This window comes from Palaemon carinicauda, chromosome 19 (genome assembly GCF_036898095.1).
Source record: "Palaemon carinicauda isolate YSFRI2023 chromosome 19, ASM3689809v2, whole genome shotgun sequence".
Classification (NCBI taxonomy): domain Eukaryota; kingdom Metazoa; phylum Arthropoda; class Malacostraca; order Decapoda; family Palaemonidae; genus Palaemon; species Palaemon carinicauda.
Window position 1 is genome coordinate 17,624,364 of NC_090743.1, and position 14,992 is coordinate 17,639,355.

Here is a 14,992-nt window from a genome sequence, read left to right on the forward strand (position 1 = left end):
AAGTTATCAAAACAGCCACGACTAGCTTTGAACATCTCCACGGGCATTGATGTCCCCCCACTGTTGGCTGATTTCCTTCGTTTCAAATTGTAGACTGCGCTGGCCTTCTCACAGTTGATTTTCAGTCACGCTATCCCCCGTCATCTGCTTTTCTTTAATACACAACAAAAGCCTCCCCAGCTCGTCATTTATTTCAGTCCATAACTTAGGCAAGATGGTTAGGTCTTTGGAAGGCTTTGTGCTCTTAATAGCATCCTTCTGTTGGAGGATGGTACATATCGTCTATGTACTCCTCTCATAATGGTGGGCCAATTCACTCACATGGACACCACGCACGTTTTTCTATAATTTCACACTTTGCCCCTATCGTCATCATGCGCTTTACCTTCTCACTGACGTTTCCACTCGCTTCTCTAAATAAGTTACTTATTAGAATAATTGTCTACAAATATATTAAAATCACGTAAATAACTCAAACAACACGCGGGATGCTTGGAGATGCGTACAGCAGTCAGTTATCACACAAAATGAACGAGTGATGCGGGCTTTGAGAAATCCCACGTGCTTAGCCACCTAGTGTCTGCACCTGTAAGCGTGCTTGTATCAACGCAAAAATTTGCTTGGTGGCTTGATTGCATGCCAATGCATTACTGTATACACCTGCCCAGGTGCTGTAAGGCCAAATGATAATTAAGGGAACCAGATGATGAAACTAAAATCCGCGAGTTTGTCCATATCAAGCGTACTGTACTTCCTTAAAAAAAGCAGAAGTCCTCGGAGGCCATACAGCAACCATGTGTAACAGGCAGTAAAACACAGCAGTTGCAATATGAAGGAACACTTAAGAGGCTGGAGAAGAGGTGTACTGTAATAACCCCTTATGGGGAACCGAGTTGGAGAAGTTGCTAAAAGTTTCATTGTTGCCCCCGTGCAGATGTGTGATCATGGCATTTGAATGACAGAATTTTAAAATCTGTAGAGCTTTCTTCAGAAATGTGTCGACAATGATATTACGTAATTGCAGATTAGCCCCAAAGAATCTACAAAATATGAACCCTCAATATTGTAATCCTTTTTTCTAAGAACCAAATACTATCCTTCCAAACTCCAAAAGCCTAAAAGTGAGAGGAGGCAGGTTTCTCTATCATAGTCAGGGAAGAAAGCTTCTTAAGGTGTAAGGGAAAACAGTGTGTTCATAGCCAAGGGTTAGGAAGGAAATGGGACTATCATAAATTACTTGCTAAATAGTTTGTCTGGAATTTTAGCTCTTTTCTTGACATGATTACCTATTGTTGGCCAATGGAGGAATGAGAAGGAAAGTCATGAAGTAAATATACAGATACAGTATTAACCTCCAACCTTGTTTGTCAGACACATGCAGAATATTGCTCTTGAACCTTGCCAAAACATAAATAAGGGCCAAAGAGGAGCCACGATCAATACCAAATTGAAGTAAACCTTGAGTGCTTGGACACTGGGAAGGAGGGATAGGCTTCCCCTCAAAAGGTGTAAAAATGCAATTGTTGAATTTAAATGTCCAGCAAAATTAAATGCACTCTATACAGTAACTGCAGTCGGTGCTCTCTACACCACCCGCCCACACTCAGGTGAAGTGGTTCTTCCTTAATGGAGGAGGATGAATTTCAACTTTAGGAAAGATGGTATAACAATTGAACCTACAAAAGAAGTCTGTAAGGTAACAAGTTCAGACAAATGAGACTAAGTGCTTGCTACCTCACCAAGAAAAATATGGATTTGGTTACCAGTGAATGCTAGGTAATGCGCTCATCATTTATGATAGCCGTGAAGAACCGAACTAGTTAAAATCTAAGATTATACTATTCCAGTTTTTCTTGTTAAGCTTTAATTTGAAGCATTAATGCACATGAAATGGGGCACAATAATTTAATTACCATTCAATGTATAGTCTTTATTTTGTTAACTATGGTTTTGGTAGCTAGATACCACGACTGATTTTTGGCGGTGGCTTTCACCCACAACGTTTCAACTTGCAGTGGGATGTCTACTCAAGTGTCAATTGCCAAGATTGAACAGTGAAACTGTTTACCTTGTTAGTACCAAGTACCTTGACAAATTATCTACAGAATCAAAGCAAGTCAAAGTTCGATCCAAAATTTGTCTTCTTTGATCCAATGATTAGATTCCAAGAGATTAGCCAAATACACAACAGAGGTCATTTAATAAATTAATTGTACTGGTTAGTTTCTGGGTCAGGGAGAAGAGCAATACTGCTACCTTTAAGAAGGTAACTAATAAGGCAGACCCAACTGAATATACACCTTACCCTCAGTGTCTTGAGTTATCTAACTAAAGGCAAGGTTTCATATTAAAATTTTCCATCAGAATCAAACCAGGTACTCGTTTTATTGGTGGAGAGGCTAGCAATCTCACTCCAACCACCAGCAATTTCAGTAACAATTTGTGATTTTACTAATTATTATATCTTTAGTACAAGGTCTACTTTAATAGGGAAGAATGGCAAAATTAAATTACTAAAAACAAAAGGCCTGACAAAAATTGGCTGAATTAGCAGCTTTAAGTAAGGTATGTATAAGTGTTAGCTCATGTCAAGTGTCTATTATTAAAATTATTAGCTAGTCTAGACCCTGTTTGAAATTATGATGCTATATACCCTATAAGGGCTCCAACAGGGAAAATAGCCCAGGGAGGAAAGGAAAAAAGGAAGTGAATAGATTAGCATGGCTGGGTGTGTGTACTCTCAAGCAAGAGAACTCTATCCCAGTTTACTCGTTAGCTATAAAATTAATATGATTCAGTTCATCGTTGCAGCATACTGTAGGCTGTGCAAACCACCTAGGACTTTGAAGTTTCAAATTAACAAAGCACTAGTGGTATTTTCTCACAGCTGCCATTCCTTACATCCTAATGCATCAAGATTTGCAGAGAGGAAAATTTAGAACAGCTAGCGACATAGTAGTTGGATATGTGGTAAGAAGACCCAGAAACTCAAGGAAGATATTAAAATCTAAACCTGGTGGGAATGTAGACAACATGCACTTGACATGAGGAGAATGAGGCAAACTTTTCACATCTAACCCTATATAGAAACATTTACAATAATGAAAATATTTTCACTATAAAATTAGACGTATTACTGTAGATTTCACTAAATTTAATTGTTAATTAAATCCATTATTAGCATACAGTATATGATTTGGCTAACTTTTGGGAAAGGAACAAGCTTTAAAAGTTTGGCCATTCTAGAACTAATAATTCAATCTGAACTCACGTTTACATTCTCTTGGCATATTTTTCTAGGAAATTTACTGTTTTGTTTTACAACTTCCATACTAAAATGATGAAAAGCATGATGGACACAAAATTGTAAAAACTATTTAACTATCATCTACCAGTATGCACTATATTAGATTTTGTGCAAGTTTATTTTTACATATATTCTTATACCTACCTAGATTGAGAACATGAACACCTAAATGGTAAATCAAATAAAATTCTACTTCATAACTTTTATTTAAACAAAAATTATATGAAGCACTGCTAACATATTTCTTTCTAGTGTGAAAGTAAACTATCTATTGTACTATTCTTCAGCCTGTCACCATAATATTGATATTCAAAAACAAAGAGCCCAAAAAATATTCAATAAAAAACATTTTCTGTGCCAATAAACTCTTCGGCAACTGAAAAGTCAGCCACTCTGAATATGAAAACTTGCCATAAAAAAAAGCAGTGATCAGGCCAAAACTCTCAAGCTAATATAATACACAAGCTTCATTTCCTCTTTTAAATCTTCATTTATTACAAAAACAAATAGCAAACACAAACTAAAGTACATATGACAATTATTTTCAAATGATTTCAGACTCAAATTCTGGTGCAAAATTACATGTGGTGAAATATGTAACTTGTGGATGACTTAGAAAGTTACTAATAACCACAACACTCACAACTGACAGCCTGCAGGGAACACATCAATGCACTGCTACAAAATCCTAACAAAAGGAGTAATAAAACAGTGAGGTACAGCAAATACATTCCCAAATTGGTTGCATAAAGTGCAATTTATCACTATAATTTCAATTAACCATTCATGTCTTCTGTCCCATTCACACAGTGTCATGAGCAAACTATCAATCATCCACTACACCAACTCTCCAAGTCCTAGAAGGAAACACTGCTTCATAGAGAACACAACTTCACCACAGTCTCTTTTTTTTATCAGTGTATATGTATACTGTATATATAAACTTGTAATTGATTTTCTCCTTAATTATTGCATCTAATGCCTAGATGAACGGTGGGAAGACGATTCCCTTTCTTCTCGAGTTCTCACATCCCTCTCGCGTTCTCTTTCACGTTCCCTATCCCTGTCTCTATCGCGTTCCCTTTCTCGCTCCCTGACAGGTTCTCTGACATCTTCACGGGTAGGCCTTTCTTCGATGCGTTCACGTGTTGGTCTTTCTTCAATACGCTCTCGCCTTGCATCCCGCTCTCTGTATCTCTCATCATAATATCTGAAATATTATGGTGGTCAGCTGCAGAGTTCTAAGGGTCTTTTAAACAATTTCCATCTTCATAATAGAATCTGGCCACTTAAATCTAATCTATCTATAATTCTTTTACGTTAATTATACATATATCGGCTCATTACTTAGTTTCAATTTATTCACTCCAATGGGCCAGGCCTCAAGGACTTGTCCCTAATACATAAATAGTTTAATCTTAATAATATGTAACTACATCTCTTGAGTTATATACAAGTTTAATAATTAAAACTCTTTAATTAATATAGGCTAAGAAGAGGGCTAAAAGAATATTATAACTAGTGGCCAATGGGAGGCTGAAAAGACCCTGCTTCCTATGGAAAGGCCGAAGAGATTTGTTCTTAAAATAAAATTAATAATACTGTGTGAAATTAAGTTACTGTACAGCTAAATTTGCAAATAATTACAATACATTACTGTACTGTTATTTTAAAAAACTAGTTTATACTAATGCACTTTCCTCTGCTATTTAAATTATCTTTCATGACTTGAATTAGGTCATATGGGTTATATATCACACACCTTCAGGTCTGAGTGCAACCTATTTGAAGATGGGATATTTACACTTAATGGGTAATTTTTTAAATTAGAGCCACTACTATTAATAAATAGGTTTCAAGTTTTAATTCATCAAATTCAGTATAGTATTCTATACAGGTTGTTGTAACTATACACGATTAATTTTAGATGGCAAAAAATTATTGACAGGATTAGTTTTACTTAATATGGTCATAGTTTTAACATTGGTCGTTTTATCCACTTAATTTAAATATATTCACTGTGAAAAAGCTTCATTTTAGAGATACTGTCGTAAAGAAAATCTGACAGGCGTAGTTATATTTAATATGGTCATCCAGTAGTAGCTTCAGCCTTGGCTGTTTTATCCACTTTATTTAAATATTCACTGTCAGGAAAGGTTAATTTAATATGGTCATAGTAGTTTCACCATCGACTGCTTTATCCACTTTAAAACACGTAATGTACAAAGCTTAATGTGATTTTGAATAATAACAGGGCTGAGTGTTGTCTCCTTGGAAAAAAAAAAACCCACCACTTAAAAATGTTAAAATTCATGGAAATACTTTAATTATTTTACCTTGATGTATAAAATTACCAATAATGATACAAAAACATCAAAATAATGTCTAAAAACTTTTTTTTTTCTTCTCATTAGCTGTTCCATTGGAAGGGTTAGATTATGAAATGAGTTCCCTCCCCTCTGCCCAAACTCCAACCAGGTAAAGACTGTCCTCACCTTGCATGGCCAAAGCACCTCAGCCTTATATTATATTAAACCGGACTAGACCAATAATGATTACGATTATAATTCCTGTTTTGGTAATATATCCAAAAATTCTATCAATCAACTGAATTGATATTTCCAAGTTTTAATTCTCAGTTGCATTGAGTTCTGGCCTTCTTTAAAGTGACAAAGGTATCATATTATAGCCACAGTCAACAGTAGTTACATATGGTTCTAGCTTAAACTAAACTGTACTTGACATTTGAGATTTAATTTAAGATTTATTAGAATATACATATCTAAAAGATAAACAAGAAATCAATTTTGTAGCTGTTAAGTACCAATGTTTGATTAAAGTGTTACTGTAGTTAAATGTAAAAGAGAATATGATGTTATAGTTGAAGGGTAAACGTTAAATAAAAGGTATGACAATATTTTATATTGCAGATACAATAGACTGCGAGGTGGTGATTAAGGTGAAAAAATGTTAAAAGTACAGTAGCTGGAGCCTGGATAAATGAATTAGGAAAGTTAGAAAGGCTACTTCTAGAAAATGGGGGAAAAAAAATCATTATTGATACAAGAGGCACGTCTACTTAGGGCAACTGATACATCGAGCACTTTAGAGAACGACAGGAAAATTTGAAAAAAAATGCAGATGCGTAACTAGTGTGCAGTGGACAAACCATACTATGCATGAGAAAAAGGGTAGAGATATGTGAACAGGCTAGAAAACAAAGATTTCAAAGAATAGAATGATTGGGAAACATGAAGAGAAATGATGAAAAACAATTAATAGGAAAGCCAAGTGCTGGATAAAAACCAGCAGGAAAGCATAGAAAGATTAGAGGTGATTGTTTCTTGTTTATTCCTATAAAGAGTAGACATAAAAAGTTCATGATAACATGATAACAAAGATCACCTAAAAAAAAATTTTAACACCTACATTAACATTATTAAATGATACTTGCACCAGACCAGAAAAATATTCAACTCTTATTGAAGTGGCCCAAAGGGGTAATCTAACAATATGTAAGTAACCGTCTGATCATTCACTAAAAATGAACTATCTAGATAACATGAAAATGTACAATACTAATTAATGACAATGGCTAGTTTGCCAGCCTGACATTTCATATCATTCCTTACCTTTCTCTGTCCCTGTCTCTATCACGGTCCCTTTCCCTGGCTCTGTCGTATTCCCTTTCTCGGCTGTAAGAACGTTCATAATCTCTCTCCCGCTCAGCTCTCTCAGAAGTGCCACGCTCTCTTTCACTTCGATGACGGTCGTATTCCCGATCACGAGAGTGCGACCTTGAGCGTTCTCGATACTCTCTTTCACGTGATCTTGACCTCTCACGTCTGTGTCTTCTGCTACTTGGAGAGCGTGATCTCTCCCTTCTTTTACTAGATCCATAACTCTTGGCTTCAATGCCATGCAATGTGTCCTGAAGAGATTAAATGAACCAAATATACTAAATATGCTATGCAAAACTTTTGTCATACAAAACCACTTGCATTAACAGTTATAATGTACGTCATTAAAATCAATATACATAAATTCTATTAGAACAGGGCAAATAAGATAAAACACAAAGGAATACTGTGGAAAAAGGTTAGAATAGCAGAAGTGAATGCAGTATAAGCAACAAATAATAAAAAAGAAATAAAATGTGCTTTGAAATACAGTAACCTTATATCTATGAATCAAGACCAAAAATTAACAAGAAAATATAACTCCAAATGACCCAGTAGCCACAGATGGTGGCACAATTACCACAACTTTAAAGTGAAAGGAGAGGATGATTAATGTCCCAACAACCAATGCAGTTTTGTCAATTTCAGTAATTGTGTTTCTATAATACATAGGTTTTGAAGGAAACTTGAACATTTCTATATAAACATTGTACAGATTAGATTATAAAAATGACCCTTTGGATTTAACCCATGATCTGAAGGACAAGTACATTTATTTACAATTGGTTTAAACAATACCTCAACATCATGTTGTTTATACAGTACAGTAGTCTTTAATATTTATTGGTGCTATAACTCACAAGCTAATATTTGCAAATAATATTTTAATTAGGTGGATCAAAGAACACCAAAGTCAGGGTCTCAAACTTAGGAAATCATATACAGTACATAAAGATAATTCTCAAAACAGGAGAGTACTTCTTTCATGATATCATTTATTGCTATGGTAAATTGAGTGCCATCAGGAGGCCCCATTTTTCTAATTTACAGATGTCTGAATAATTGTCGACAATGAGCACTTAGAGCTTGATTACATTTTAAGTATTGTACAGTATAGTACAGTTAAGTACCTCCATAAGGTATTAGAAGTTTTTTTGTATATACAAGAAAACAGATTGCAACCTGCTTTTGTTAAAATTCTCTCTGATGATATACTAAAGGAAAATGTCAAAGTTGAATCTGAATTATCAAAATCAAAATAAAGAGTATAAAATGCAATTCAAAATTTACACAGAAAGGTTTTCCATTATTAAACAAACAGCTAGTCAATGGTAAGTCAATCATTAGGATTGATTAAGTCTTTTTATGGCTTAACAATGGGAAATACTATATTTCTTTTCCATGATCTTGGAAAATTTTCCAGTCCATAAACAATTATATCATAAGAAAGAAAGATTTTGTCAACATCTTGTTAATCATCATATTTATAACATTTTCACCAGGACCATAATTAATGAAAACAGTACTGTACTGTAGACTCGCATTCAAATTCTTCTCCAATAAATTTATCTTAGATTATGAGCTTTAATCGTTTCCAATCATAACCAAAGAGAACCATAATTATACCAGAAACCTAACCAAATTTACTTCTCTCTCACAAGAATGGTCTGGATTATTTCTTAAATGAGAAGTTATCCACTAAAATGCAACTTGGCAAAACAGTTGGATATTCTGCCAATTTCCTTTTGACTTATTTCAAAGTCAGTTCATACATTATGTTGAGTAAATTCAGGACATCCTGTAGATTTAGGAATTGGGTCACGTGGACCATTCATCAAAAAGGCATATGGGGTCATCCAGGGTGGCCAATTTTAACACACACAAAATCTACTTAAGCATATCCTTTCCTTCCGATATGCTAGATTTCAGTCCAATATTGTTTTTGATCTGCTTAAACATTTCCTATCTGTCTCGTTATTCCATTTATTCTGGCATTCATTCAAGATAATGTTTAGCTTTTCTAATCTTATTCTTTGTAGTTTATAAGCAAAAATGTGCATGTAAGTAATTATTAATTATGAATACCAAGAGTAACAACAACAAATTTCCATGATTCCTAGTGTAAAGAGTGCTACTAGGAACTCATGAAATCAGTTCACAAATGAGAAAGTTTTTGAAAAAATATCTCAATCTCTACTTGCTATGTAAAATCTTCTCAATTTTGATTGAGTATGAGTGTGATCACATACTTTCATTAAGTATGTTTTCATGAGTATTTCAATGTAGTATCTTGTGTTATTTTATAAGTTATCTTTACAGTATTTCAACAGCAGGATAACTTTTCAAGGTGGATGCTTTGACGAAACAAGTTTCATCATAATTTTCATGAGCCATCTTCGCAACAGAATGTCAACTCAAAAGGATGAAATTTTCAAATTTTAACATCGATATCTATCACTAAGTTAGTATAGTATCAATTTTTTACACAAAGAGAAAGTTTTCTTTAATAGGTGTTATTATTTTGTTTTATTTGAAGTCCATTGAAATTTTACCCAGCACTGAGGATAAAATTTGAGTTTCTCTAAACTTGATGCATCAAGTACTATGGTTTTAGTATCATCAAATTTCAAGAACAATGATTTTCCAAAGGTCTACTTTGATAGGGGAAGAGGAGAAAGATTAAAATATTATAAAGAGAGAGACTAAAGCCCATGTCACAATCTGTTGGTTTAGTAGCTGTCTTGTTAGGCCCCAAGGCCCTAAGTGTCATATGTCATCAAAGCGCTGGTGGCATTGCCTCTCAACTGCCATCCCCTAAAGATCCACCACTGACGATGGGTTGAGAATCTCGGGGGAACGTTTGAAAACTAGTTTTCAATCAGAGAAACAAAGAATTATAAACTTGTCTAGGAGACTCAACCGCCCACCAACGGTCCCTACAGAGAATGAACATGGTTCTGCAACATACAATCAGACCCTACTGTTCACAGGGCTTATATTATAAGAGACCAGCGAATGCTGAAAAAACCACAAATAATTGTTGAATCCTATAAGAAATTCCCTGTTCCCTATTCCCTATATAATTACAAAAAACTTTTTAATCTCAACTCCGAGATGAAAAAACTATTAATAGATATTTAAACCAAAAAAAATATTAAGCTTTCACTGTTATATACCACCAAATAGAAAAACCCAAAACCCATTATTACACAATGACTTCAAAAATTCACTTATATAATCAACTTGACCCAGTTATAAGTGTTTGGTCTCATAAAACTCTATGCTTTTTATATGTTCGGATAAAGTGCATTTATAATCATCGAAGTATTAATGCACCTTAACTGAAATGGCAATAAAGCATAGAGTTATAAAGGACCAAATACAGCACTGCACACACTGTTATACATCAGGGAAAAGATATCATGACTGCATGTTTTAGGCTCCTGCATAATGCAATTTTTTTTTTCTACTTTTCCAATTAAGGGCTGTTCTGTATTTGGTGGTATATACACTTTTTGTGAATAAGTACCCATGAGTATTACTTATGGAATTCAAGAGCTGTCTTCAGAGTGTGAATATCAAACCTGTGAATGGTAAGGTCTGAATGTAGAGAACATCTTGGTAGAATTTCCTAGAGTTACAACTAAGCCTTACTACATTAGCAGTTGAGTCCAGAGATCAGACCAAGTACAAGAGCAAAGTTAGAAATAATAATTTTGCATCTATCAACCACATCAGCTACTAAAATTCTTTCGGTGAAGTAGCTTGCTATCCAACTTAACGTTCTATGCGCATTCTAATCCATATTCAAGTCGTCAACGAAGGGTCCGTATTGATAGAAGGGAAAAGTGGAAAAGTGTACAGACTTATCTAATTTAGTTATTAGCAACTACTCTGAACAAAATTATGGTTTGGTCATGAATAGTTGCCTCTCTGAAGACAAGAGTCTGAGGCCTAGTTTCTAAATACAATCAACAACAAACAATATCAAGAGGTAAACTTTGTCATCAACTCACCTGTAAGGAACTTGTGAGAATTTTACATCTGTCATCATGTGCAACCTTGGACTGCTTGATGAGCGATATTGCTGTTACAAGTGTTTCAATAGCACTTGCATACTCCCCTGAAGATAATTAAAATGAGAAATTAATCCACTTTTTAAATTACCAATGCTTTACAGGGTTCTGACACTAAGTTCTGATGTGTGTGGCTACTTTACCTTGAAATGTCATTCATCATATAAAGAAACAAAATTGAGGAGAGAGGAAATCACCGACATAAAACAAAGCGACTTTATCACAAACTCGTTCTATAATTTGATATCTTACTCATATGAAATGATCAGAACCTTACCAGATGAGGCATCAGCAACAGCTCTTGCAATAGCTGAACTGGAAACTGTACGATTACGGTTCATGATATCTTCAAACTCTGCTTCTGACAATGGTGGGGGCCCATCCATGCGGTGGTCACCCCCTCCGTAGCCGCTGTGCTGCAAGGAAAAGGAATTGTTTCAAGGCCACATTGTCAAATAAGCGACAAATACATCACTCGGAAGTTGTAGCTGGTCAAGAATAAAGATGGAACTTGACTAAAAGTAGGATCACAACCCTGTCCATGGCAATCTTAACCTTGAAGGCCATCCTGGAAGTTCCCGTCAGGTCAGGATTGATGTAAGTGGAATTACATAAATTCCATGCGAGTTAGCTTTTGACTGATTTGTAGAATTTGTGCCCCGTGGCCTAGCATTAGGGACAGGCTGGTCATTCAGTGTTGAAGTGCAAGTGGGGGGGAAAGCCTCACAGCTGCACTATGAAGTAAAAGGGGTTGGACAGCAAGATAGAAGGAAGTAGGAATAGAGATAAAGTAGAAGGTTATAAAGTGGGTGTAGATAGGGGTCAAAGGTATACTGCAAACTCTCTAGTGATGCCTTCAGCGTGAAGTGCAATGATGGCACCAGGTCTACAGATTAGATTTACTATTTGTTTTTTGTTTTTTGGGGGGAGCATATTCATGCACCCCCTTTTTTTTATCTCATACTAGTTCAAGAAAAAGGATGGTTTGGGGAAAATTTCCTATGGCACTGTGAAACTTGAGAATTACATTACACATGTATAACAATTTTTTGTTACACATGTATAAAATATTTTACAAATAGTATCTACAACCCTCTTTCTTGAACATGTTATTTTTCACAATTTTAATTGCTATACATATTGTTCCTTTAATACATCGTTTTATATAAATATTTACATATATAATACAATTAACAATAGAATGAGAAATGGCTTTCTCAACACCATAGTTCTGACAGATTTATTACCATAGAACATAAACCAAGGCTAACTAAGAGCATCTCTCACGAATATGCAAAACAGAGATGAGAAAGAAAAGTATTAACGTAGCTGAGAAAACTAATTCAATGTACCAATCATAAATAAATTTAAATAATACTTCATTAATAAGTTTTCAGTTAACAAATACATTATAACTTTGAAAGAAAAAAATATTCCAATTTGGATATGTAAATTTTTCGTTTCGAAATATAATCCTTTTTCAGAAATATAATAGACCCTTGAACTAGTATGTTAAGATTAAATTTTAACCTAATATCTGATCATTTAAACCTAAAACTAGCAATGACCTAAAGCAAATGTTACATAAGAAAATATTTTGAGCAATAGGTTTAATCTAGGAAAGATGTGTAGCTAGACCCAAGATATCTGTAATAAATGCTCAGTAGAAGTCAAAAGTTAAAATTCTAGTATTTTCTTTAGCTTCTGTTCAACCTCTGAGCCTGAGAGTTAAATATCATAAGCAGTGGGATACTCTCACATGAGTAACTGGCATGTGTGCTGGATGCAAGAGGAATAATTTCAGCACAATGAAATTTTCATTTACAGCACACAATAAACTAAATAGCAAAGATAAATACCATTTTGATTTAGAATACAAACAAGCTTTCTCTTAGATTCTCTTAGAATTAAATCCTCCATATACTAGTACAATCTGTGAGTACTCAAACAGACAGATAGTAGATAGTTCCAAATGGTCAACAGATGATTTTCATACTTTGCCTATAAAATTAAACTTGCTAGTGAAAGTGTGTCAAAATTCATGCCATTTGGTGTATAAAGGGCCCATAAACTCTAAAGAAATCAAAACTTGATAACTTTCATTACTAGATGCATCTTTAGTCATTTCTATTTATATTATCTGCCTGTCTAAATTCCTGCATTCAATGTCAGTTATAACCAAAACAAACTTGGCAAAAGTAACACTCAAGATTATTTTTACTTAAAAACTTATGAAATATCGTACTGCAAATATCATACCTTATGAAACAAATCTAGTAAATACAAATTAGAAATTGAGAAGATTAAAAACTTCTGCTTTCCATGATCAATAGTTACCTGAAAGCTAACGTCTCAAGTCCGCAAAATGCATTCCAAGTGTATATCATCAATCTTATTTTCTTTTTCACTTTTTTTTTTTAACAGTACTTCCAATGGTCATGCGTTTAGTGTACAATACTGCACCTACCTTAGTTTTTATATACTGTGTTGAAAACTCATATAGGATCTCACTACTTGGAAGTGTGAATTGTAGCCTAATGTTCGGGATTTGAGTATACTATCTTGGGCAACAAAATGCAAAGACCAACCACTGAGACAGATGAAGTCATTCTGTCAAGGTGGGGGTAGGTTCTACTCTGCCAGTGTACCTCTTAAGCAATCAATTACAGTAATTTCTGCTTATAAAGACAGTGATTTATGGCTAATGACAGCACACAGCTTTTCTAATGTTGACAACTGATATCGACAAATGACTGAGATTTTCATTGCGGAGCCAAATGCAGATACAGTATAGTGTATAGACACCAAATGCTTTGTTTAACAAGTGTATTAAAATGGTAAAATTATTTGCAAGTTTGTAGTAAAGCTTATTACATAATAGGTATCTATATAGTATTCCTTTATCTTTTATGGGTCTGTTATGTCATTTATAGGTTTGTTATTTTAAATGCTACTTGGGCTCATTTCATATCTGACATTGTCTTCTCAAGTATCCACACATTTATTATAGTGAAAAATTTTGGAAAATATATCACGAGTAAAATTTTGGTTTACGATAAACTGATTACAGGCTCTTTAGACCAAATTACACTAATTTCCGCAACATAGTTCAAAAAGGGTTTTCAAATGTCTGACTGTGTCATTAAACTTCCATACTCATTACATCTCCCCTAAAGCCCAAATATACCAAGCAAAGTGCTCCACAATAGTTGAACCAAACTCCAAGCTTAAAACTGATGATGCAAAAATTAACATATGAGATTCCTGGGGGAGGGGGTTTAAAACACATCCAGCTTATGAGGTGCTCTGGCTTAAAGACAAAAATCCAATTCTTTTTTATCACTTATTATAAATTAATTTTTCATAATACTGTATAATGAGGATTGTGGCATTTATATAAAGCTAAGATATTTTTTCACAGTATGTTCAAACATGAAAAAAAAATACAAAATCATAAACAAAGATGCTTTTAAAGTTATTAAAGAACCAATTTATTTAATTTTGTAAAAAAATAATAAAAAAGGCATAATTTGTTTTGCACCATAAAAGAAAATGGGAATTCAATTTCCAATGATACATAATATATTGCAATTTATTCTTGTTACTACCCAAAGAAAAATAATAAAAGTAGTAACATTAGGTACTGGGGCCTGGGAGGCTTTGAATTAATCAGAAATGATTTTATCAAATTCACATTGAACAAAACCAACTTTTGGTAGAAAAAAAAAGTTGAACCATATGGCAACACACCAGATACCATTCCCAATGTTCTTTAATGTTAAATATCTCATGTTTACCAATAAATTCTCATGGAATGGAATATGCATGAATTCATCAGCATCTGAATGGGTTGAAACTTTTATAGTTAACAAGTAACAATATACAAAACTAAGAGTATCATCAATAATTCATACAGAAGAGCAACAATA

General features: G+C 34.1%; 1 protein-coding gene across 3 annotated transcripts in view; it reads right to left on the reverse strand.

Moving 5' to 3' along the window:
- Positions 1–3,494: 3,494 nt before the first annotated feature.
- Positions 3,495–14,992, reverse strand: part of LOC137658487 (cleavage and polyadenylation specificity factor subunit 6-like) — a 73,220-nt gene continuing 61,722 nt past the window's right edge. For 2 of the 3 annotated variants that reach the window (XM_068393239.1, XM_068393238.1), the window contains 4 exons: positions 11,341–11,479; positions 11,004–11,110; positions 6,940–7,238; positions 3,495–4,517 (listed from right to left, as the gene is read on the reverse strand). In XM_068393239.1, the coding sequence (XP_068249340.1) occupies positions 4,283–4,517; positions 6,940–7,238; positions 11,004–11,110; positions 11,341–11,479 (780 nt within the window). In that variant the 3' untranslated portion in view covers positions 3,495–4,282. The remainder of the gene's footprint in view (positions 4,518–6,939; positions 7,239–11,003; positions 11,111–11,340; positions 11,480–14,992) is intronic. The other variant, XM_068393240.1, reaches the window with a different exon arrangement.